The sequence below is a fragment of the Diceros bicornis genome, chromosome 30 (assembly GCF_020826845.1).
Source record: "Diceros bicornis minor isolate mBicDic1 chromosome 30, mDicBic1.mat.cur, whole genome shotgun sequence".
In the NCBI taxonomy this organism is placed as follows: Eukaryota; Metazoa; Chordata; class Mammalia; order Perissodactyla; family Rhinocerotidae; genus Diceros; species Diceros bicornis.
Window position 1 is genome coordinate 2,972,081 of NC_080769.1, and position 23,220 is coordinate 2,995,300.

The window sequence follows — 23,220 nt, forward strand, 5'->3', positions numbered from 1 at the left end:
CTAATCTCCCTCTGCCCTTTCCCTTAAGGTTCTTCTGGCTGGCCAAATAATCAACAAGACAGGTTAGCAGGAGAAAATAATACCAAGTTTAATAACATGTATACATGGGAGAAAGCAGGGACACTGCGTTTCTCAACACAATAGCAGAAATTCTCGTCTTAAATATCATTTTCAGCCAATAACAAAGGAGGATTTTGGGGGTGGGGGAGTCAGTTACAGGAGATTACCACTAAAGCACAGTAAACAAGAGTAAGGTTTATTATGCAGATTTAAGACCTCACCTTCCACATTGATAAGTTTCTAGAAATGAGGTCATCCCCCCTCTTCCCAAGACAGAGAGGGAGATACCTTTACAAATGGAGATTTCCCTTATAAATGTAAATGTCTGTCTGGCAACTCCTTGCAGGGCCATCCAAAGAATGTGGCCAGAGACAGAATTTCTGATAAGATGGGCTTGTTGGTGCCTTTCCTATTGTAACATCTATTTTACATTATATTACAGCCATCAGATGGAAGATCTGTTCCAGGAAGGAGCCACCATGTCAAATTCTTTAGGCAGTTAGTGGGGGAGGTCAAATGTCCTTCAGAGAAAACAATCAAGGTAAAGAGATATATTTCAGGGTGGCCAAATTTTGATCTCCCACAGTCCCGCCTTTGAAACTAAAAGTTTCACAGTCCTTTTGAAACTTAAAGAAGTTTCATAGTCCAGAAGCTGAGTTGGTAGATTGTTTCATCTCACTGAACACATTTCTTAGTCCTGATAATAGATCAGTTCAATTAAGTTTCTTTTGGAAGGTAGGTGGTGATGCAGGTGGGCTCTCAAGGTCACGCCTATATTGTGGAAGCAAGCAATCAAGTATTTAATAGAAGCATTTCTATAAAAGAAAAACAAGGTTAATGGTTGGAGCAAGTTGTAAAGCAGTTTTTGAGTTCAGAGGACAGCCAGTGAAGAAGAATTTTAGATGTCAGCGTCAAAGCATCTTTTGCAGTTTAAAATGTCTCAGATGGTGTCGTCAGGTCATCTCAAGTTTATATCAAGTCCATCAGCTTCAGTTTGTAAGGCTTCAGGAAAAAGGGCAGGTTCAGTTTTCAGTGATTTCAAATGAAAATGATGGAAAAAATCAAAAACGTTAGTTTGGATATCTGTAGCCAGATATTTCAGGAGACTAGAAGAAATCAGGATCCAGTCTAGTCAACAGATATAAAACAAAAACCTCAAAAGACAACAAAACTAGGATCTAATATCTACAAATGTATACTATAGTTTTTACTGAAATATAATTTTTCTCTAAAATCACCCTCATTTTTATTAAGATAGCAAAATTAAAACTAGTTTGCAAAATAAGTCTAGTTCCAATAGAGTTGGCTCAATTATTTACATAAGTACAGCAAGAATAGCAGTTGATCACATAGGCTCTTTTAAATCTGCTTTGCTGGAACTTTTTATAAGGAATCTCAGATTGAACTTGAAAGGTCTCTTGAGGCCAGGAAAGCCAAGCCAAGGATTTTATCATCAGACGTTGCCTGCAATACCTACAGATTTGGGTGAATTCCTCTCTTCCGAGGTTCCCCCAAAATATTTTGAGGTTCCTTGTACCTGCCAGATAAGTGACATTCTTTACTTATCCTGGTAAGTGCTGCTTGGAACATAAAGGTACCAGGCCAATATTTCCACGTGGCTTTATTCCATAAAGTCCAATCTTCATTCCTCAAAAGCTGTATGGTTATATTGCAAATATGATGTTCCAGTCACAACCTTGGTAATAGACCCAGTGTTTCCAATTGTGTCCTGTTATAAGGAGAACAGATTCTTATTGAACTTATGCAAATAACTATATTGCCATGAAAAACAACAATATTTACTCACTAAGAGTTTCCAAATCCTGGAGGGATCAGATAGAGAGAAAAAGATAAATATTTTAATTTTACTTACAAAAATATCATTTACTAAATTGCTGTAAGTCATAGCTATCTCGGGAGAAAAGAGAAAAAGTTTTCCTTAAATCTGAAAAAACAAAACATTAAAAATTCAGCAATACTTCAAATGAAAAATCATAAAAATTATAAGCATCCTTATCAGTTTATTCAGTCCTGTGTAATCCATTCTTGATACCACTCTTTTTGTTAGTGGCTTTATGAAGTCATCAGTTTCTCCATCGGATTTCTGTAATATTTTACCAAGTTCAGTTTTATGATCAGAAAGTTTGTCAGAAACCTGTACTCCAGTGTAAATGTCAGAGTCCTTTCCATGAATTTTTCTGAAGTCGAAACATTTTGCAAAAGCATTAGAGCAAAGAAATAAGTCTGTAAACAACAAGACCTCAAAATGGCAATTGACAAGGAAATTTGGTTAATTTTGTGACATACAACACTTTAAAATAATAATAACCAGAATTATGACTGATAACCAGGACAGATCAGAATTTCAGTAATGTTATACAATTTTAAAACACCTATGTCAATAACATTTGCCCACATAATAGCACCTAAGCAGGCTTATCATCACTGGTCTGACAATGCTTTCCATGTAATTGAACATATTGAATAAGCCTAATAAGTTTAGTATCTTTCCCCTTATAGGAAGAGAGCAAATTTCTTTGAGAAGTTCCAGGGCCCTTTGAAAATTCTCAAAGAAATAAAAGTTAAAAAAAAGACTTTAAGATATGAATTTTGGGGGAGCTTGTCAAAAATATAAACAGTCAAAGCAAACAGAGCATTAACAGTCCAAAAAGCCTTAATAGAGAGACCTCAGTCTTTTGAACGTAGGAAATTATTTTAACAGTTTTTTTTTTTTTTTTCTCTGTCTTTTAGGTAGACTTACTCAAAGGTAAAGAAAAATCTTTTATAACCTCTTTATCAAGTTCAAGCAAATTATCCTTTTAAGAGACAGAAGACCAAATTTTAATTTTGCACCAGCTTATTTCTGCTATTAAAACTCATTTACTTAATTAAATTCATTTCAATCTTAGCCAACTTGACCATGCAAAAACTCCTTTTCCAGAATTTCTCTTCCACAAACCTTCTATAACTTTCTTTTTACATTCAGAATTTGTCCCATGTCTTTCTTTTCTCTTCTAGTACTTGAGGACAAATTTATCTTTCTTAACCAAACAAAATATTTCCATTCTTTGTACCTTTATACATCTTACTTTCCTTGTACACAGACATATTTTTCTTAATTTTCAATCACATATACTAATTAGAAATTTTAACCTTTAGAAACCTTAATTTGTGAGTAAAAACTAAGTAAACCATTATAAACTTTCTTTTACATTAGTATCTTGTGGCTTGGAAAATTTATAAACACTTCATAACTTCTAGAAACATGTTACTTTATAGTATAATCTTTTAATAAAACACATGTTTATCAATAGACCCAAAACACCTTTCAGTTTTTCTGTAATGAAAAGCCAAAAGTAGACAAACGTACATTTAGCAATCAATGTCTAATATCTTATCTTATTTGGAAATAATGATACTCAGAGAATTTTTTTATCATAAATTTTAGCAAAACTCTAAAATTTTAAGTCACCAAAAAGAGTTTGGAAGCAGTAACTACCATAACACATAATTATTGTTTAAAGTTCATCCAACATTTATCTTTTTCACAACTATTTAGTTACTTATTCCCAATAACTATTTAGATTGCCTATAAGACTTCATAAGACATTAGATAAAATTAGCCATCATTTAAATTACTATTTTTGTTAACCAGTTCTGTAATAGAAATAACATCAGTTTTTTCCTACAAAATTTCATGTAAATTTCGTCACCTCTTATACCTTTAAACATAATTATCATTAAGATTTTTATCAATAGGTCTTGGTCTTCTAACTTTGGACAAGAGAAGCATTCCCAGTCAGACATTTTAAAACACTCAGGCAAAGTTGATGTAACCTCTTTGTATAAAATTAGCTCAAACATTCCAACCTTTATAATCTTATCAACACTTACACTTTTACATGTTCTCAATTTAATTGTAACCTGAGTCAAGGTCTTAAGACTAGTCAAATTTTTCCCTTCCTTTTTCTGGCCTTAATTCTTAGGTACCAATTAAGCAATTATGTGAGAGCTCTCAAAACATTTTTTTTCCCCCAATTTAGAAGTTTTCCCAATTCAAAGGATCCGTCGTCTGGCCATTGACGAGTAGGATCTTCATTTGTATATTTATTCCAATAGTGACTCAAACCAATAAGCCTTTTTAAGGAAAGACCCGGAGGTAACTTTCCACGCTTAGAATAAATCTACCATGGACGCAAGAGGCGTCCCTGGTGAGGGCGCAGATGATGTAGCCCCCATGATCCACAGAATTTACTCCCAAAGATATTCAGAAACAGTAAAGACCTTCGTTGCACAGGCGGTAAGGATAAAAGGGTGTCTCCGGTCTCCCACAATAGTGTGGGACGCCTCCAGTCACAGACCCGCTAATCTGTGACACCGGGCGGGCGATACTGGAATGGGATTTTTCCAGCACTAACAAGCAACGAAGGTAAAGACGACAAAAGCCCTTATGGACTGGGCCCTTTTATGACAAACTCCCCTGAGAACTTGGCACAGCCGGACAAAGAGACAGTTCGGAACCCCAGTCTACTCGACTGGCCACCAAGGTGCACCCCGGTAAATGCACCTTCCGTATGGTGGAGACCAAGGAGAAGATTCTCACTGGTCACAAAGCCAAGTTCTCAGGACACAGAACAAGACAGAGACTACTCTGGGAGGAAAAGGGATCAAGATCAAAACCAAGAGTACTCTACCAAATTTAAACCAAGAGTCACTAAAAGCCCAAGAAACTAGTTTCCCAAATATTTTCTCCTGCCAATCTAAATTTAGAAAGAGAAAAAAATTCTCACCATTTCCTTCCGCCGGGCTCCGCAGATAGAGATTCCGGGAGGCTGACGTGGTAAGAAGTCTTACCTTTTGCCGGCTTTCGTCAGGCGTTCCCGTATCTCATCATCTGCAGTAGTCCAGGGAGAAGGCAGGTCTTCCAACCAGAGAAGGCAACTTACCAGCCAGTGCTTCTCCTGGCTGGCTCGCCAAAACTGTCGGGGGAAGAGGGCTAATCTCCCTCTGCCCTTTCCCTTAAGGTTCTTCTGGCTGGCCAAATAATCAACAAGACAGGTTAGCAGGAGAAAATAATACCAAGTTTAATAACATGTATACATGGGAGAAAGCAGGGACACTGCGTTTCTCAACACAATAGCAGAAATTCTCGTCTTAAATATCATTTTCAGCCAATAACAAAGGAGGATTTTGGGGGTGGGGGAGTCAGTTACAGGAGATTACCACTAAAGCACAGTAAACAAGAGTAAGGTTTATTATGCAGATTTAAGACCTCACCTTCCACATTGATAAGTTTCTAGAAATGAGGTCATCCCCCCTCTTCCCAAGACAGAGAGGGAGATACCTTTACAAATGGAGATTTCCCTTATAAATGTAAATGTCTGTCTGGCAACTCCTTGCAGGGCCATCCAAAGAATGTGGCCAGAGACAGAATTTCTGATAAGATGGGCTTGTTGGTGCCTTTCCTATTGTAACATCTATTTTACATTATATTACAGCCATCAGATGGAAGATCTGTTCCAGGAAGGAGCCACCATGTCAAATTCTTTAGGCAGTTAGTGGGGGAGGTCAAATGTCCTTCAGAGAAAACAATCAAGGTAAAGAGATATATTTCAGGGTGGCCAAATTTTGATCTCCCACAACCTAATCCAGCCTCTAGACCAAGGGTTGACAAACCGTAGCATGCAGGACAAATGAGGACAGCTGTCTGCTTTTGTAAATAAAGTTTTATTTGAACACAGCCACACCCATTCACTGATGTATTGTCTATGGCTGCTTTCACGCTACAGTGTCAGAGTTGAGTAGTTGTGACAGAGACTGTAAGGACACAATGCTGAAAAAGCATACTACCTGGCTCCTTATAGTAAAGCTTGCTGGTAGCTGTTGTTTCAGACCTAACTTTCAGTATTCATGAAATACAGGGGACAGAAGAAGAAGTTAAATGACAATAATAGGAAACAATCAGGCAAGTCGAGAACTTGGGGCATTCAACCAGCCAAAGGGCCCGGACTCTTCTAAAGTCAATATCATTTTAAAAAGTGACTGGAGGCTACTCTAGATTAAAAGAGACAAAAGCAGCATAATAATCAAATACAACATCAATTTTAGTGGGACTCTGGTTCAGACATACAGCCTTAAAAGACATTTTGTAGGCAATTGGGGTGATTTAAGTATGTATAGGACATTAAAAGTTATTCTGCAATTGTTAATTTTCTTGGGAGTAATAATAGTAATGTGGTTATATAGAGAATATGCTTTGAAATCTTCAACGTTTGTTGAATAAGTATTGAAGAATGGAGCGTCATGATGTCTGCCAGTGACCATCAAATGTTTTGGCAAGACAATGTATTCATGTGTGTATATAAATCGATAAACATTTTTTACTGTGGCACTATGTTAATAATTGTCAAATCTACATGGAGAGTATATGAGTGTTTATTGCATCATTCTTCCAAATTTTCTCTACTTTTAAAAAGTATTATAAATAAATGGTTTCAGAAATGTAAATAAATGTAGTAATTAGTTATCAATTCATTAAAGATACACCCTCATAGCTTCCTAAATGTTCAGCTCAAGTGCCTTTTCCTCTGCACAAAACTAATTTTGTGAATAGATATTTTCTTAAACTGTGAATATGCATGGCTGTATAATGATGGATTTAAACCCTAAAAGTTAAAAATAAAGCAAAATTATTAAATATCAGGAGAAAATGGAGGCAATCTCCTTGTCCAGCTAGGAAGTAGAAAATGGAAATGAGTATCACTCCCAAACTAACAGTAAGAAAAATTTATATAAATTTAAAAATCATTAATTTTCTTGAACCTATAAGAAACCTGACGCAAAAGGACAACAAAATAGCCTAAATCTAAAAAGAGACAGGGTCGTCCGAGGACAGGCTGTCAGGAGCACTGGCCCTGCTATGGCAGAGCACAAGAGGTGGTGATCTGGGTGCCATACAAATTTCGTCTAATTTTTTTAGTGAATTGCTAAGCATCAAGTGTAGCATGAAAGCATAGACTCTCTGAGGGAGAGGCAAGAATGTACAGAGACCCTCTCTGAGCTGCAGCCACACTGGGCAGATCTGCAGCTGAAGGTGGAGGAAGGAGGAAAAGCCTCTGGCAAAACAGCCCCTCTGAGAGCACAGGATCACAAGGTAACGTGAGAGTAAATTGAAGCCCAGGGTGCAACAACTCCTGACCAGATGGACTCAAGTTCCCTCAAAACTAGCCTAGCAGAAGAACATGCCCACTTCCAGTAATGAATAATATACACCTCAGTGTCTAATGTCCTACACACAATGTCCAGCATTCAATCAAAAATTATGAAACACAAGCAAAAGTTAAAAAAAAATGAAGAAATCAACAGAACCAGAGTTAAAGATAAACTAGCAGACAGGGAATTTTAAATAACTATGACTAATATGCTAAAAGATCTAGTGCAGTAGTTCTCCCCTGAGGGGCAATTTTGCTCCCGGGTACACTTGGCAATTTCTGGTGACATCTTTGGTTTCACAACTGGAGGGGTACCTACTGACATTTAGTGAGTGAAGGCAAGGGATTCTGCTCAACATCCTACAATGCACAGGACAGCCTCAGCCACAACAATGCTGAAGTTGAGAAACTCTGCCCTAACTCCCTCACATTATGCAGATGCTAAAAGCAGGTGTTTTCTTTTTCTCCATTAGAAATAGGAAATTTTCCACAGCAACGTATAAGGTGTAAAGAGAAAGTAACTTTCGAAAAGAAATTTCATATTCTCTTCTATTATCCCCAAGGTTGAGAAACTCTGTCCTACTGGCAAAAGTGGACAATAGGCATGAATATATGGGAAATTTGAAAAGAACGTGGAGGCCACAATTTATAATTTCATTAATAACATCCTTTTAGTCAAAATCCAAAGGCATAGAAAAAAATTAACAACGTTAACTACTACTTAAAATTTCTGGATAATAAATGTCACCATTAACAAAGCCAGAAAATAATATACTAAAATATTTGCAGTGTTAATAAGAGATTAATATCTGTAATGTACAAAGAACTTCTAAATTTCAATAATAAAAAGGTTAACAAAATATTAGAAAGAGAAATTATAGATTATTAATAGAAAAAGAAAAGAAAATTGTTATTAAAAATGTAAAATTAAGGAAACTGAATTAATACAACAAGGATCTAATATTGTCCAAAATCGATTGTAAAAATTTACAAGGTTGGATAACATTCAATATTAGTTAGACAGGGTGAAATGGATAATCCCACGTGGTACCAGGGTAAGTTGATATAGACTATTCAGCAATTTGGTACTAGCTATGAAAATTTAAAATGCACATACTCTAAGGCCCATCAATCTCACTACTTTTAGTCCACCTTAGAGAAAAACTCCATGTTCATAGGAAGGTTTTTTGCAGTAAATTTACAAGAGTGAAAGATTGAAAAATATGCAAGCAATAGGATGGACAACAGTAAGAGTGAACCCTAGTGTAAACTTCGGACTTTGGGTGATTATGGAGTGTCAATGTAGGTTCATCAATTATAACCAATGTACCACTCTGGTGAGTGACGTTAATAATGGGGGAGGCTATACGTATGTAGGTGCAAGGAGTATATGGAAAAATCTCTGTGCTTTCCTCTTAATTTTGCTGTGAACCTAAAACTTCTCGAGAAAAATTGTTTTTTTAAAAATAGAGCAATTTGGCTAAAGCCAAATGCTTCTCTTGTGGTTCCCATTTGCTCTCCTCTCCCATAAGGTGCCCTTGAAACTACTACACTAAGACAGTCACCCTCACATTTTGGTTCTGAGCCCACCGGTGGGATGGGAGAATCCTTCCAAAGGACTGTAATCCTTGCCAAAAACATAGGCCTCTTATGGGTATTTAAGACTGCACATCGATAGTAGTCATACACTTCACGAAAAAATTAGTAAATTACAAATAATCTATTACTTGAGTAAAAATATGTATTTACAAATTAAGAGTAATGTTTTTCTGAGTTAGGAGAGGATTCTAAATTCAGTATTCTACCAAGAAACTTAGCCTCAATGCTTGGCAAGTTCGGGAAGTTCTTGCAGTGCAGTGTGTTTGCAGATAATTGAACTCCCAACATTTGTGGGGAAGGATGCTTTCTCAGATGTAAAGTATCAGGACTGTTTTGAGTTGGATATGCTTTGCAATTACTGCTATTCTTGCCTTCTAATTAAAATTTTATGTTAATTTTTTTAAAGTATGCAAGCATCCATCAATAAAAATTTGCAAAACGATTGGGGGTATATCTGTATGAATAAAAAAGATCTCTTTATAGTATTGCTTCTATATTGAAATGAAGTATTCTCCAATATACATGATGAGTGAGAAAAAGCAACTTGAAGTACAATATGCATGGCATTATTGTAAATTTTGATAAATGGTAAAATATTGTATTTTTTACAATTACAAAGTGAAGAGCCTAAGTTTGAGGGCATTGATTAAAGGGTATGATAACTTCTATAATGTCTGAGCTGTTTCAATAAGAATGTAGTATTACTAATGTAACTTAAAAGTTATAGGTTTTGTCTTGCATTTATAAGGAAGAATACACATCCTATTCATAAGGAGATTTCTGCTGAACTGGGACACGGTTCAAAAACAAATTTGGCGGAATCTCTAATTTGTGGGGGATTATTTAAAATTGCAACATAAGCATATAGTACTTTGTATTTCACAATAAATAGATTGTAAAGAATCAAAGATGTCTTCTGGGTGTTTGGAAGAACAGTTAAAGTTTTCTAGTTATTATCCATTTTTGTTTTGACATGAATATCAAAGAGAAAAACAGAAAAAGGCAATGCTAAAAAATGTTTCCAGTTTTATTGAGAAGTAATTGCATACACCATTGTATAAGTTGCAGGCATACAGCATGATGGTTTGATTTACATGTATTGTGAAATGATTACCACAATGGGTTCAGAATTCCTAAGGAAGAGCAGTAGTGTGGGAACACAGGCAGCTCTGGGGACCAGCCTCCCTGGGCCTTGTATGTGTGACTGTATGAGCCGCTGGTCCCACCTCAGTGTGGGGGCCATGATGCTCTGGGTGGAGGGGGAACAGTAAGATGTGAGTGTGCACGGACTCACCCTTTCCCCACCCCTTCAGGAGAATTCAGTCTTAGGTCGTTCAGTTCTCCTGCTTCCCAGAGACTGCAGCCCTGAGTTCTGTGTTAGATCACGGGACTTAATTCTTCATATGAGGATAGGAGGTCAAGGATTTCACACACAGGTATGGAGTCTTTGCTCTCCTCCACCCTCCATATCATGTCCATATGTCTGTCAAATAATCACCTATGCACCCAGTTCAGATTTCCAATTCCTCCTTCAAAACTAAAATATTTACCAGTAGGGAGCAGTTTAACAAATTAGAGTTCAACTAAAGTAGGAAAATCTATGGATCTGTGAAAAAAATGGAAGGAATATGTTCATATGTACATAGAAATATTTTCAAGCAAAAATTCTAGTCACAGAATGTTACACATAGTTAATGCAGGTTTGTAAAATATATATACAAACATAAAAATATGTAGATGAATATTTAGAAAAAGTGTTGGGTGCATTACAAAGTGTAAGTCATGAGAAGCTTTGTAACGGAGAAAGAAAATGCCTGTTCACAGGGGCCTGTGGATTGCAGGGTCAGCTTTGTGATACAGGGGAAATTTTTCATGTTCTGCTGTAAGCATACATTGCTTAAGTCATTTAAAAAGAGAATACTCATGTATTTCTTATGATGTAAAAAAGAAAAATAAAATTCTAGGTTGCTACAAAGCACAAAGAAAGACATCCACATATGTGGAAAACTATCCACTTCTCACATGAAAGTGTTCACATCTATAGGGGATATCTTCTCTAGATTATGGAGGCAATATATAGTTTTTTCTTGGAGTGTTTGTATTTTCCAGACCAGTTACTGTACCTGCAATCTCTCTCCCTGCAAACCACTAATTCTCCACGAGGCACACAATAGCCATTGGACTGGGGTGAGGAGGAGCCACAGAACCAGACCCAGTCACCCCGTATGATACTTTCACTTCACTGCTTGAAAATGTCGAGCTGCTTCCTGAACCAGACAGTATACAGCAATTTTCCCAACATACAGACCCCCTGAAAACAAGCCCCTCCCCCAAAAAACTATAAACAAAGCCCCCAGCAGTATTCTCAGATTCACCTTCTACCACGCTCTTAGGGTGTTTCAGAACTGGGAAATTCAGTTTGTACTGACTGGGGTTTAAATACTGGCTCACCACTTGGCTATTTATTTCACCTCAGACTAATTATTTCCTGTCTAGATGTCTCAGCTTCCTCATCTCAAAGCCCTCTCATTATGTCCCCAAGTCACCCAGGCGTCGCTCCAGATTTTCCCATGCAGGTCTTCTGAGCCCCCACCCTCTTCCGCCTTCAGTCTTTCACGTTCTCTCATCAGGGCTCCTCACCCACTCTGGCTGGTCCCTCCGGGCCCATAACAGTCTTCCCCATTCTCTGACTCTCTCCAATTCCTTTCCAGGCTCTCCATTCTTCCAATTTCTCACACCAACCATGCATGGAACTCCAATGTCCTGGCTGCTCAGAATCCCCAACACCCAAGTGTTGGATTACTGAGTCGTGTTCCTGGATTCCTGGATGAACAGTACTGCAATTTCAATTCCTCTTAGTACATATGCCCTGTCTCCCATTTCCAGGTACAGCAAGAAGGCATTTCTGGTTCCAAGGCCCCTCTAGTCAAAAACTTCCGGTTTCCAGATTCAGAGGATACCACCCAGCAGGAATCAGCGGCAAGAGACTGAATTCTACTTCAAGTCCTGTTTCTCCCCCAGAACACACTGTTCACTGGGACTTGGGGGGGCGCTGCTCTTAAAAGCTTCTGAGGTAGGGAGTGGAGGGGAAAGCTGTCTGACCTCAGGGTATTCATTGCGGCATTGTAAGAGGGAAAATCACAAACCACTCAAATGATCCATCAACAAGAAATGACAAAATGAAAAATGATTCCGATTTTAAAGAATGCTGGCCCGCAACCAGAGAGGCTGAATTACTTCTCTCTATATTGACACAGAAAAATCTCCACGTAAAATATAAAGAGAGAACAAGTTGTGGGGTCTTTTATACTACAATACCACATATTTCTAAAAGTTGATATTTATTAACATTTGAACTTAAAAGTTCAATTTCTAAAATATTTTTTAAAAATATATATTTTTTGTTTAACTTTCATAATTAAAATATAAATTCTATGTTTAGCAAAATAAATTATATTTTTGTGATAGTTCGCTTCTTTTAAGGGGAGTGAGATCAGGGTATGGATCAATCACATATCTCTTGTGTTTGAGGTATTATATTTTTACAAAAAGAATGTATTCATGTTTTGCTTGTTATCAAAAATAAATTAGTTTTTAAAATAAAGTGCCCTATCAAGTTAAAGACAAGAAAACAGTTGTTGAAAGAAGTCTAAGGCATGACATACTCCAACCCTAATTCTTAACATGTGCTCTGCCCACAACCCTTCTTGCAACTCATTATGCAAACACAACATCTGGTATCTTTTCTTAAATTGCAGATCACAATTCAGTAACCATTAGGCTTTTACCTTTGTTTAGGAAGCAAGACTCACTGTGGAGAAACCTCATGGTCCAAGTGCTAAATATTCACTTAAAATACTTTGAAAATAGATACATGAATTGGCTCACAATTCTTTACTCCACCTCCAAGCCCAACCCAATGTAATGAGAAAAGAAAAAAAAACAAGTACGTGTGCTTGAAAGAAAACACAAAGCAGTCATTATATCGAGATCACATAATTGTCTACCAAGAAAACTTCAGAGAGTTCACTGAAAAATTCTGAGAGTTCAATGAGATGCCTACAGCAAGATCAACAAAAACAATTCAATGGTATTTCTGTCAAAGGAAAAATCAATTTCAAAATACAATAGGAAAAACGGTTTAAAATAAAAAAAAATTAAATCTTTCAAAAAACCTAGGAACAATTCTACAAGAAATGCATGAAGCCCTCAAGGAGAAAACTGTAAAGTGTAAAACTGAATGAAATCATAACCTACATGAAGAGAGAGTTATACTGATGGGGTGGGGAAATCTTAATATTATAAGGAAGCCATTACCTCCAAATTAATCTACACAATCAATGCAATCACCACCCAAGTTCCAAGACATTTTTCATGGAACTTAGTAAACTAGCAATAATGTTTATATAGAAGAAAAAATATAGAAGAGGAAGCACAGCTGTAAAGAATCATCAGTGATCAAGTTTTCACATTTGCCCATTTCTAACCCTCTGCTTTGACTAAACTTTGACTAAAAGTTGACTAAACTTTTATCAGCTTCTCTCTTTCCTATAGGCCCTGAACTCTGCTTACCCTGAAGCCTGAACAAGTACAAAAAATGTGGAACCAAAAAAGTGGAACTGCTCCCCCTTGTCATTTTATCCTGGGAATTGACTGACCACAGCAAGACTCTCTCCCTGTCAGACCCCACTGGTCATTTCCCTTATTTGTCCAGCTTCCCCTCCACAGATTCTGCTTATTCCTGCCTGCCTCCTTGTTTACTCTGTAAGAGAAGAACATTTTCTGTATGATTTTGAAAGACTTGCAGAGTTCTGAGATTGGAGCATTTTCCCTAATGTAATAGTCTTGCTAATTGAAGTCTCTTCTATCAAGGTCCAGATTTGGTTTTATTTAACATGGAATACAGATATTTGCCTCATAGGAGCTATAAAATCACCAAAACTATAGCATTTTTTAAATTGTGGTGTGGTTCCTGGAATAGAAAAATGGATCAATGATTCAGAATAAAGAGTACGTTATATATAACAATCTATGGTCAATAGAAATGGAATCTCAAAGCAATGTGTGAAAGACGGCATGTGAAATCAGTATAGAAGCAATATTCTTTCCAATAAATGGTGTCAGGACAACAGGATATTCATTTAGAAAAATATTATTTACTAAACAACTTCCAGGTACATTAAAATCTACCAAAATTATTAAGTTATTAGAAAGTGAAGGACAATAGCCTAGACAAGAACTAAAGGAAAAATCCATACAGTAAATAATGGAAAAACTGGACCAAAATAAAATGTAACGTTTATGGTGACACCCCCCTCAATTTCCTTTTTATTCCAATTGTCATGGGAATGACATTTAGCCCATTTATTTCAGTGTGAGCTTGGCCGTGCAGCATCATTAATTGAGACTGAGTTCCAAGACACTCCTGTCCCTGGCAATCGGAAACTGTGCAGTGAACAGGGTGTGCACGTCTTCCCGGACCCAGTGCCCAGTGTTCGACCCTGACTGGTGGCATCCTTAGTAACCATCCTCCCTGACAGAACGGTTATTGCTTCTAGTCCCTGGGGGCAGCCCTGAGCTAGGCCAGTCCATTAGCAATCAGATTCCAGTTTGGGGGGCAGCTGGATTGTATGTCTGGTTAGTAAAGCACATGCTCTTCAGGTTCCTGGGGCTCCTGTTAGGGGTGGGAGAAGGCTTGACTGAAGGGAAAACAACTGAGATTGTTAACATAGTTTAATGTAAAAATCTGCATTTGGAAGGAGTAACCTGGCCTTATTTTCTGTCTTAAAACCCCAATTGGTGTTGTGGGGTTGTGCTTCTTTATTCTTTTAACCCAGTGAAAATGGATGATCTTGCTCTAAGGGAAAATTTAAGTCTTCAAACGAGGAAGTCCCAGCTTTCCCTTATGGATCAGAGGAACCTTAGAGACCTAAAATTGTTGAGACTGTTACTTCCAATTTAGCTGCTCCTCAAATTCAAGTGAATATTTTCTCTTCTCCCTTTATCTTTCCCCAGAAATAAAGCAGGTGACTGGGTTTTCAGAAAGAAGATAAGTTATGGTGACATAATCAGAGTTTGAAGACGTGATATGATAAAAGTTTTGCATTATTTTTTAAATGATATATAGGCATAGATACCCACAACACGTATACACACATCAAATACACAAATATACTTTTAAATCCTTAAAATCAGTAATAAAAATACAACCAAAAAAATAGAATATGTGCAAAAGATATGAACAAATAGTTCACAGAGAGAACCATGAAAATACAGAAATATATGAAAATTTCAATTACACTAGTAATGAGAGAAGTACAATTGATAGGATATTAAGATAAATTGTTTGCCAATAAAATTTGGGAAAATGAAAACATTTGATAATGTATCATTTCAAGATTCCAAGACATCTGTGATCCCTAAGCCTCCTAACAGTTAACTACTAAGCTTATGGAATCATAGAATTGTAAAGTAGAAAGGCACTTCACAAATCATCTAGTCCGGCCTTGTTGTTCTGTGGAGTGAGGAACCTGTGCATCCTCAGAGAGGCTGGTTTATATTCTTGAAGTCTTTGACTTCTCTCCATCCATATACATATAATGAGCATACGTTCCTGGCATTTTTAAGTTTCTCTATCTTTCTTATTCTATTAATTTCCTTCTAAATGAGATAAATGATTGACTAGAATATGGAAGTCACTTAAGCTACAGGGCAACAAAAATTTTCATGTTAAAAATAAAACATAAAAAAGTATGACAGTAGTGTTGATTGGATGTGGGAAATTGATCCTCTCCTCTACCACCTGGGTAATTTCATAGAACCATTAGATATAAGTGGGGCAGAAGTCATGACAATGCAAAATGCATGTGCTCTACAACCCAGTATTTGAACCACCTGATACCTATTCTAAGGAAATTTACAAATGTTCTCATGGTGTTTCTGAGACATTCACCGCAGAATTCTTATAGCAATGAGGAATAAGAGGCCATCCTAATTTGCATCAAAAAAGGGAAGGGAAAAATATAATTCATTCATATTGTGTAATCTAAATATATGCAACAGCAACCAAACAGAAGGATAGGGAACTACATGTATGACATGCAAACACTCTCCAAGAAATATTGTCCACTGAAGGACCAGATGAGAACAAAGTGCATAGTGTGAAAAACTTCAAGTTAACACATAACTACAGCTACAGTAAATATAAATATTTCATATATAAAACAGCCATAAGAAGACTCTGTAAGGTGCAGAGAAAGCAGATAGCACAGGGACCCTGTGACCCAAGGAACTGCACAATGTGAATTCCGAGGGTTTTCTTTTTTCCTCATATATCCCAGAGTTGGAACTGAAGAAGCTTGCAAACCAGAAATACCCATGGGTGCAGATTAAAAAATTGTCCCCAGAAAAGCCTGCTCTCCCTTGCCAAAAGACCAAGAAAGGGGCAGCCTAACACAACAGAAAATACTTCAACAGTAACTGCCCTACTCCAAACAAATGCCACAGAAAAAACTGCGGACCCACCCTCAGCCTCAACAGCAAAGATCAAGTGGAAGCCCTGACCCCCACCCTCGCCCAGCTGTAATGAAGCACTCCTCCCACCCCCATGGGGCTGCAGCATAGAAGGAGCTGGGACTTGCATCATGCTCATTGGTAAAAGCCCCTCTCTGTGTTGTCAGTGGAGGCCATGTGGGGAGGCATCTCCACAGCCCCAAGTCGGGTGGTGTGAGCAGAGGCCTGGTTGTGAGTGAGAACATCCACCCACCCAGCAGTAACCAGGTAGCCCTCCCCCACTGGGGTGTCAGTGGAGCCCAAGTGGGAAACCTGGATTCTACCCTCACTTGCAACACAAAGATGGCAGCTTTTCCCCACTGGCACAATGTCAGAGGAGTCAGCCAAAACAGAATATCTTAATAAAATCCAGTTTTGAAACATAATACTTTAGAAATCTAGGATACGGTCAAAAATCATTGTCATCCCAAGAACCAGGAAACTCTCAACCTGAGATGACATAAATGTTAGAATCCTCTGACAAGTATTTTAAGGCACCTATCATGAAAAATGTTCCAGTGAACAAGTACACACAAACTTCAGAAATCAGAAAATAGAAAATTTCAGCAGAGAAATAGAAAAGCTTGACAAAAAACATATGATATAAAAGACACTTAAATGGAATTTTTAGACCTGAAAAATACAATAACTGAAATGAAAACTCTACTGGATAAGCCTAATAGCAGAATGGAGACAAAAGAGGGAAAAAGTATGGATAAACTTGAAGACAGAACAATAAAAATTACCCGATCTGAACAACAGAAAGAAAACAGACTACAACAAAATGAAGAGTTTGAGGGACATGTGGGACTATAACAAAATTCTAATATTTGTGTCATTGAATTCCAGAGGGCGATAAGAGAATGTGGACCTAAAAATTGTTCAGAGGAATAAATGGCTAAATATTTCTCAAATTTTCCAAAAGACAAAAACATATAGATTCAAGAAGCTGAGGAAACTCCAAACAAGATAAATTCAAAGAAACCCATGACAAGATACATCACAATCAAACTTTGGAAACTAAAGACAAAGGAAAAAATCTTGAAAGCAGTGAGAAAGAATGAAACCTTATCTATAAAGGAAAAACTATTTGAATTACAGCTAATTTGTCATTAGAAACCATGGCCGCCAGTGCAATGTAGCACAACATTTTTCAGATGTTGGATAAAAAGAGTTGTCAGCCTGGGATTTTATATCCAGAAAAAATATCCTTCAGGAATGAAAGGGTTTTTTTGTTTTTCAAGTTTTTCTGATAAAATTTGCTTTTTCCCAAACATTAAATGACACATGGTATTATGGACTGAATCGGATCCCCCCAAATTAGTATGTTGAAGCCCTATGTGACTCCCCCATGTGACTATACTTGGAGACAAGATCATTTAGGAGTAGTTAAGGTTAAATGAGGTCCCAAGGGCAGGGCCCTAATCCCATAGGATAGGTGTCCTTATAAGAAGAGGAAGAGACACCAGTGATCTCTCTCTCCCCTCCTCTCTCTCCATGCATACAGAGGAAAGGCCACGTGAAGACACAGCAAGAAGGCAGCCATCCACAAGCCGAGAGACAGGTCTCACCAGAAACCAACCCCGCCAGCACCTTGATCTTGGACATCCAGCCTCCAGAACTGTGAGAAAATTAATTTCTGTTCTTTAAGCCACCAAGTTTATGCTATTTTGTTATGGCATCCCTAGAAAACTAATACACATGACTATGTAGAAAACAAAGAAAATGTTAAAAATTCAAACAAAGAAAATCACCATAATTCTACCACACAGACTACTGGAAAATGTGGGGGGTATGTTTTTCTTCATCTTTTAAAACATATCAGAAGTACTTTCCTTTATCAATAAATAGTAATCTAAGACTGTTTTGATATTGTTGAAGAATAAAAAGCTACAGTTTTATACCTGCCAATATTTAGGGATGATGGATTAGCATGAAGGCGATCTTTGTGGTGATAGAATGTTATATATCATGATTGCAGTGACAGTTACAGGCATGTACAAGGGATAACATGACACAAAACTATTCACACACACTGTGCCAGTGTCAATTTCTTGGTTTATTCTTACATAAATGTAGAAGGAAACTGGGTGAGGGATACATCAGACCTCTTGGTATTATTTTTACAACTTCTGTGGATCTATATTTTTTCTAAATAAAAAGAGAATAATAAAAAATTTATTAAAAATAAATGACTATTAATAGATAATAAATAGATACCTCTGTAACTCTGAACTAAGGCCATCATGGTGGCAAAAAGACCAGTAGACTCACTCTTTGTTTGGGGAGGTATTTTAGAAAAAAATCACATCTTCCTATATCAAAAAGGTTTTAAAACCACCCTCAAGGAGGCTTTCATAACAAATACTGGTGATGCTGTGCAAATACTTAAAAAATAGAACTGTGAGATTCAGAGAAGTTAATCATTGGGCAGATTAAGGGGAAGAAAGCATCCAGATCAGTGGTTTCCTAAGTCAGCTCATTCGGCACAAGTCATATTTAAAACAAGAAGTCTTTTCACACACACAGACCAAGATCAGATGTCCTCCGTGGCTGGGCTTGCTGGACTCTGCACCATGAGAAACAGATGTCTAAGGTTGCTGCCAGGTAGGAAGAATTATAACAATAGAGATAGAAGACTAAAGCTATCTGGGAACTATCCATCCAGTTTGAGAATATTCTCCATTCTGTACTTGATTTCTGGCTTGTTTTCTAACTATCTCTGTAAGGGAGAGCAGGGGAGAAATGTTAAAAAGTATATTAGCTCCATCATATTTAGTTCTCAAAGGAAAAAGTCAATGAAACTTATTCCTAGGGCAAAGGTGGAGACTTAGAGATTTCTCGTTTTACTGCCTGTATTTTTCCAGGTTCTCCAAAAGCAGAACCAATAGGATGTATATATAGAAAGACAGAGAGAGAGATTTATTTCAAGGAATTGGCACATGCAATTGTGGATGTTGGAATGTCTAAAAGCTGCAGAGTGGGCAGGCAGGCTGTAAACCCAGGGAAGACTTGATGTTGCATCTTGAGTCCAAAGGCAGTCTGGAAGCAGAATTCCCTCTTCCTCAGAGGAATTCAGTCTTTATTCTCTTAAGGACTTCAAATGATTGGATGGGGCCCATTCACATTATTGAGGGTAGTCTGCTCTACTCACAGTCTCCTAATTTAAATGCGAATATTTCCAAAAAAACACCTTCACAGCAAATCTAGACTAGTGTTTGACCAAATATCTGGGTACTGTACCCTGGAATAATTAATATATAATATTTTTTTCAGAAGAGTAGATAACAAAGCTCTCTGAAAACACTAATGCACTAAGAAAAACATCATCCTTTATTCTATAGGCTTTCTGTGGGTCATGGAATGATTTGAAGGACAAGAATAGTAAATTAGTAAAAACTGATATCGGTGAGGTCAGCTTAATTCTGATTAGTCTGTATTTCCTTCAGTGCTTAGGATAGTACCTGCCACCAAGTAGGTTAGGTTTTTCTTCTATGTTGTCCGCGTTGGTTGTATTTGTTTTCCTGGGTTTTATGAAAATAGCCATATTTCGTATCATCTGCTTCGTGGAACATGATTTTTTTAAGCTGGGCACACTTTGGAGGGTCCATTGTACCAAATGATGTGGCCATTTAAAGCAATGGAGAGCAAAGTTAGTTTCTTCCAGATGTTTACATTTTTAGGTGTCTGTGTACAACATGCGCAGCAGACTAAATGACCTTATTCATACACATGGGACATTGGGACTCATCTGATCCTGCTCTGGTGCCACACTTTAGAAAACAGAGGTGTGGTTGGTGGGGCATCTGAGGCGTGGAACACCTGCACCACTTTCCCAAGGGGCAGCTCCAGGCTGTTTTGGACTCAGGTCGTCTGGCCCTGGAGCCTGGCCCTCTGCAGCACTGGACAGAGCCATAGAGAACAGGACATTTCATGGGCAAGGAGGGAAGAGTAGGAGTCTAGGACTCTGACCCCTGAGAGGACCAAGGTGAGCGTGTGATTCTGCCTGACCCTGGAGTCTGACCCAGACACAGTGGGTCTCAGGTACCAGGAAGGTCATAGAGGAGCCAGAGAGAAACTCTGCTCTTCGTTTTCTTCCTTCACTCTTTCTTTCCCTTTAGCCGACGTAAGTTGTCTGTTTACTCTGTATCGGACTCTGTGCTAACCCTTTGTTAGTCTTCAGGAATCTACAATCAGAATAAAGCTCCTCCTATCGTGATTACCATTGTACCCATTTTTCATCATGGAAATTGTGGTTGAAAGGATGGGTGGTGTTCCCAAAAGCCACGCAGCCACCATGTAGACGTCTGGGATGCAGACTTGAGCCTGTCCATCTCCAAATCCATCCTCCACCAGTGTCCTCTTTCACCTTACACAGTGTTGAACTGGTAGCATGGCCATAAGAGGAATTCATCTTTGTCTTTGCCTAGGAGGAAAGATCCTAAGTGCACACAGATCTGAAAAGATTTTCAGAAAGTTTTTGGTCACATGATTGGGATGACAGACCCTAATAGGTACACTGGTTATTGCCTGTAAAGTAGATTTCATTCCTTCAACTCATAGTTGTTTTCACACCACAAAGCTTGTTGCTGTCAGTTACTCATTACTCAGGACTGGACTGGGAGACAAAGGGGGAAGGCTGTGCTCTCAGTGCACTGCAGGAGGCCAGGAGCTCAGCTGGGGGAAGCACAGAAGCCGTGGGCGCTGCACCTGGAGAGTCCACTCACCAGGAGAGGGTGGCTCCACCTGCAGCGTCCTTAGTTCTCATTTGTCACCTGTCATCAGCTCCCCCATCTTGATTCCAGGGCTCCATGCCCTGCTGATGTCACTGTGAGCTAGGGCTCACACTTCGGGCTGTCTGACCCCAAACCCACGATCTTCTTGTGTGCCCAGAAGCATGTACTCTAAACAGGGGGGTGATCCTGGAAGAGAAATCATCAAAGAAGATTTCTGCCATCTCCAGAGAACAAAGAACCTGGGTCTGGGCAAAGGCACTCCAATCTGAGGACTTTCTCCTTCAAGATTTCCCCCCTCCACTGGGAGAGGTTGGAGTATCTAAGGTGTGTCCCTGTCATCAGCTGTCTGTGTATATTCTGTCCCCTTGCCTGTAACACCTGAGGTTCCACAAAGGCTATGTCTCTTGGTATTTGTGTCCTCAGGATGTCCCAATAATGGGAGAGAAAGACTTAGTCCTCAATTCTGTATACAGTACAGGAGCCTCTGGAATGCTTCTGGAAAGTGGTGGGCTGCAGGGCCTGAGCCACCTCCCCAGGAGGCAATGGCCAATCAGACAGAGATTAAAATTGGAGCTTGACTCTCCTCTCTTTGTCATCTCTCTGTTTTTCTGCCCCAGGACTCTCAGTGCTGCTGTTGTGGCCATTAGGAGCTGCAGCCCTGAATGCCGGAGGTGAGTCTGCCCAGCAGCCCCATTCTGACATAAGCTGGGGAGTCCTTCCTGGAGGCTGGGTCTTCTCGCCAACAAGGTGGGGAAAGGAGGCTTATTCTGCAAGTGAGGCTCAGAGATGGTTCTCTGAAGATAAAAGAAGCTGTTTCTTCCTCTCTAAATGTCTGGAATTTCTTGTCTCTTCCTCTTCCCATGGCAGCCATCGCTCCCCTTCTCTCCTCTTGGATCCCCAGCTGTCAGATGGCTTCACCCATTTTTTGAGCCTTCTGACCATGATCTCCATCCCCACTGCTTCTGCCCCCACAGCCTGTGCTCGCTGGTGCCCTCCGAACCCTCCATGTATCAATGCCAATGCCTGTCGCTGCTTTCCAGGATTCAGTTCTTTATCTCCAGATGTCGTCACTGGCCCCTTGAAGAATTGTGAAGGTACAGAGGTTGGGTGTGGTGGAAATACACACAGAGATTGTGGGGCCTCCAGAGTTCCCCAGCCCTGAGAGCTGCACAGAAGCACTTTGTCAAGGGTGAGAGAGGAGACAGGGCAAGGGAGGGAGCATCGGGTTTCATGATCAGTAGTGGAGTGTTGAGAGCTTACACAGTGGAGCTGGGCTACGTGGGTTCAAAGCCTAGCTCTGCCACTGACTGTATCTCTGACCTTTAGGAAATTATTTCTCCTCTCTATGCCTCAGTTTGCTTGTCTGTATATTAGGGATAATCATTGTACCTACCCCACATGGATAGTGTGAGATTTAATATTTAGACTAGTACAGAGCAAATTGTTAACAAATGTGAGGTATCATCATTGTTACTGCCATTATGATTATTACTATTGTTCTCATAGCACAAAGAAAGGGGAAGAATAATGGCAGAAACAGGAGGAAAGAAGCACCCAGGGCCTGGAAGCTCAGGCTCTCCTACTAGAGGGAGCTCACCAGGAACTCCTGCCTGACTTACGGTTGTGGTCTCCCACCGCGTCCTCACCGCAGACCCGTGAGGCAAGCACAACTAGGATTGTGGTTTTTCCCCACCTGTACTCATTTTGCCCACTCCCTACCTCAACCCCTGGCAACAACCAATCTGTTCTCTGTGTCTATGAGTCCAGGTTTATTCTTTTTAATTCCACATATTAGTGAGATTATACAGTATTTGTCTTTTTCTGTCTGACTTATTAAACTTAGCGTACTGCCCTCAAGATCCATCCATGTTGTCACAAATGGCAGGATTTCCTTCTCTTTTATGGCTGAATAATATTTCACTTTATGTATATACTTTTTTGTTATCCATTCATCCATCAATGGACATTTAGTGTGTTTTCATGTCTTGGCTATCGGAAATAATGCTGCAATGAATATACGGGTGCTGATACCCATTTGAGATATCGATTTCATTTCCTTTGGA

The 23,220-nt window shown here is 38.8% G+C and overlaps 1 protein-coding gene across 1 annotated transcript in view; it reads left to right on the forward strand.

Moving 5' to 3' along the window:
- Nucleotides 1-9,988: 9,988 nt before the first annotated feature.
- LOC131394173 (adhesion G protein-coupled receptor E2-like) overlaps nt 9,989-23,220 on the forward strand; it is a 38,895-nt gene continuing 25,663 nt past the window's right edge. Inside the window, exons 1-4 of the mRNA XM_058525415.1 lie at nt 9,989-10,137; nt 11,582-11,704; nt 21,775-21,828; nt 22,025-22,251. Of these exons, the coding sequence (XP_058381398.1) occupies nt 9,989-10,137; nt 11,582-11,704; nt 21,775-21,828; nt 22,025-22,251 (553 nt within the window). The remainder of the gene's footprint in view (nt 10,138-11,581; nt 11,705-21,774; nt 21,829-22,024; nt 22,252-23,220) is intronic.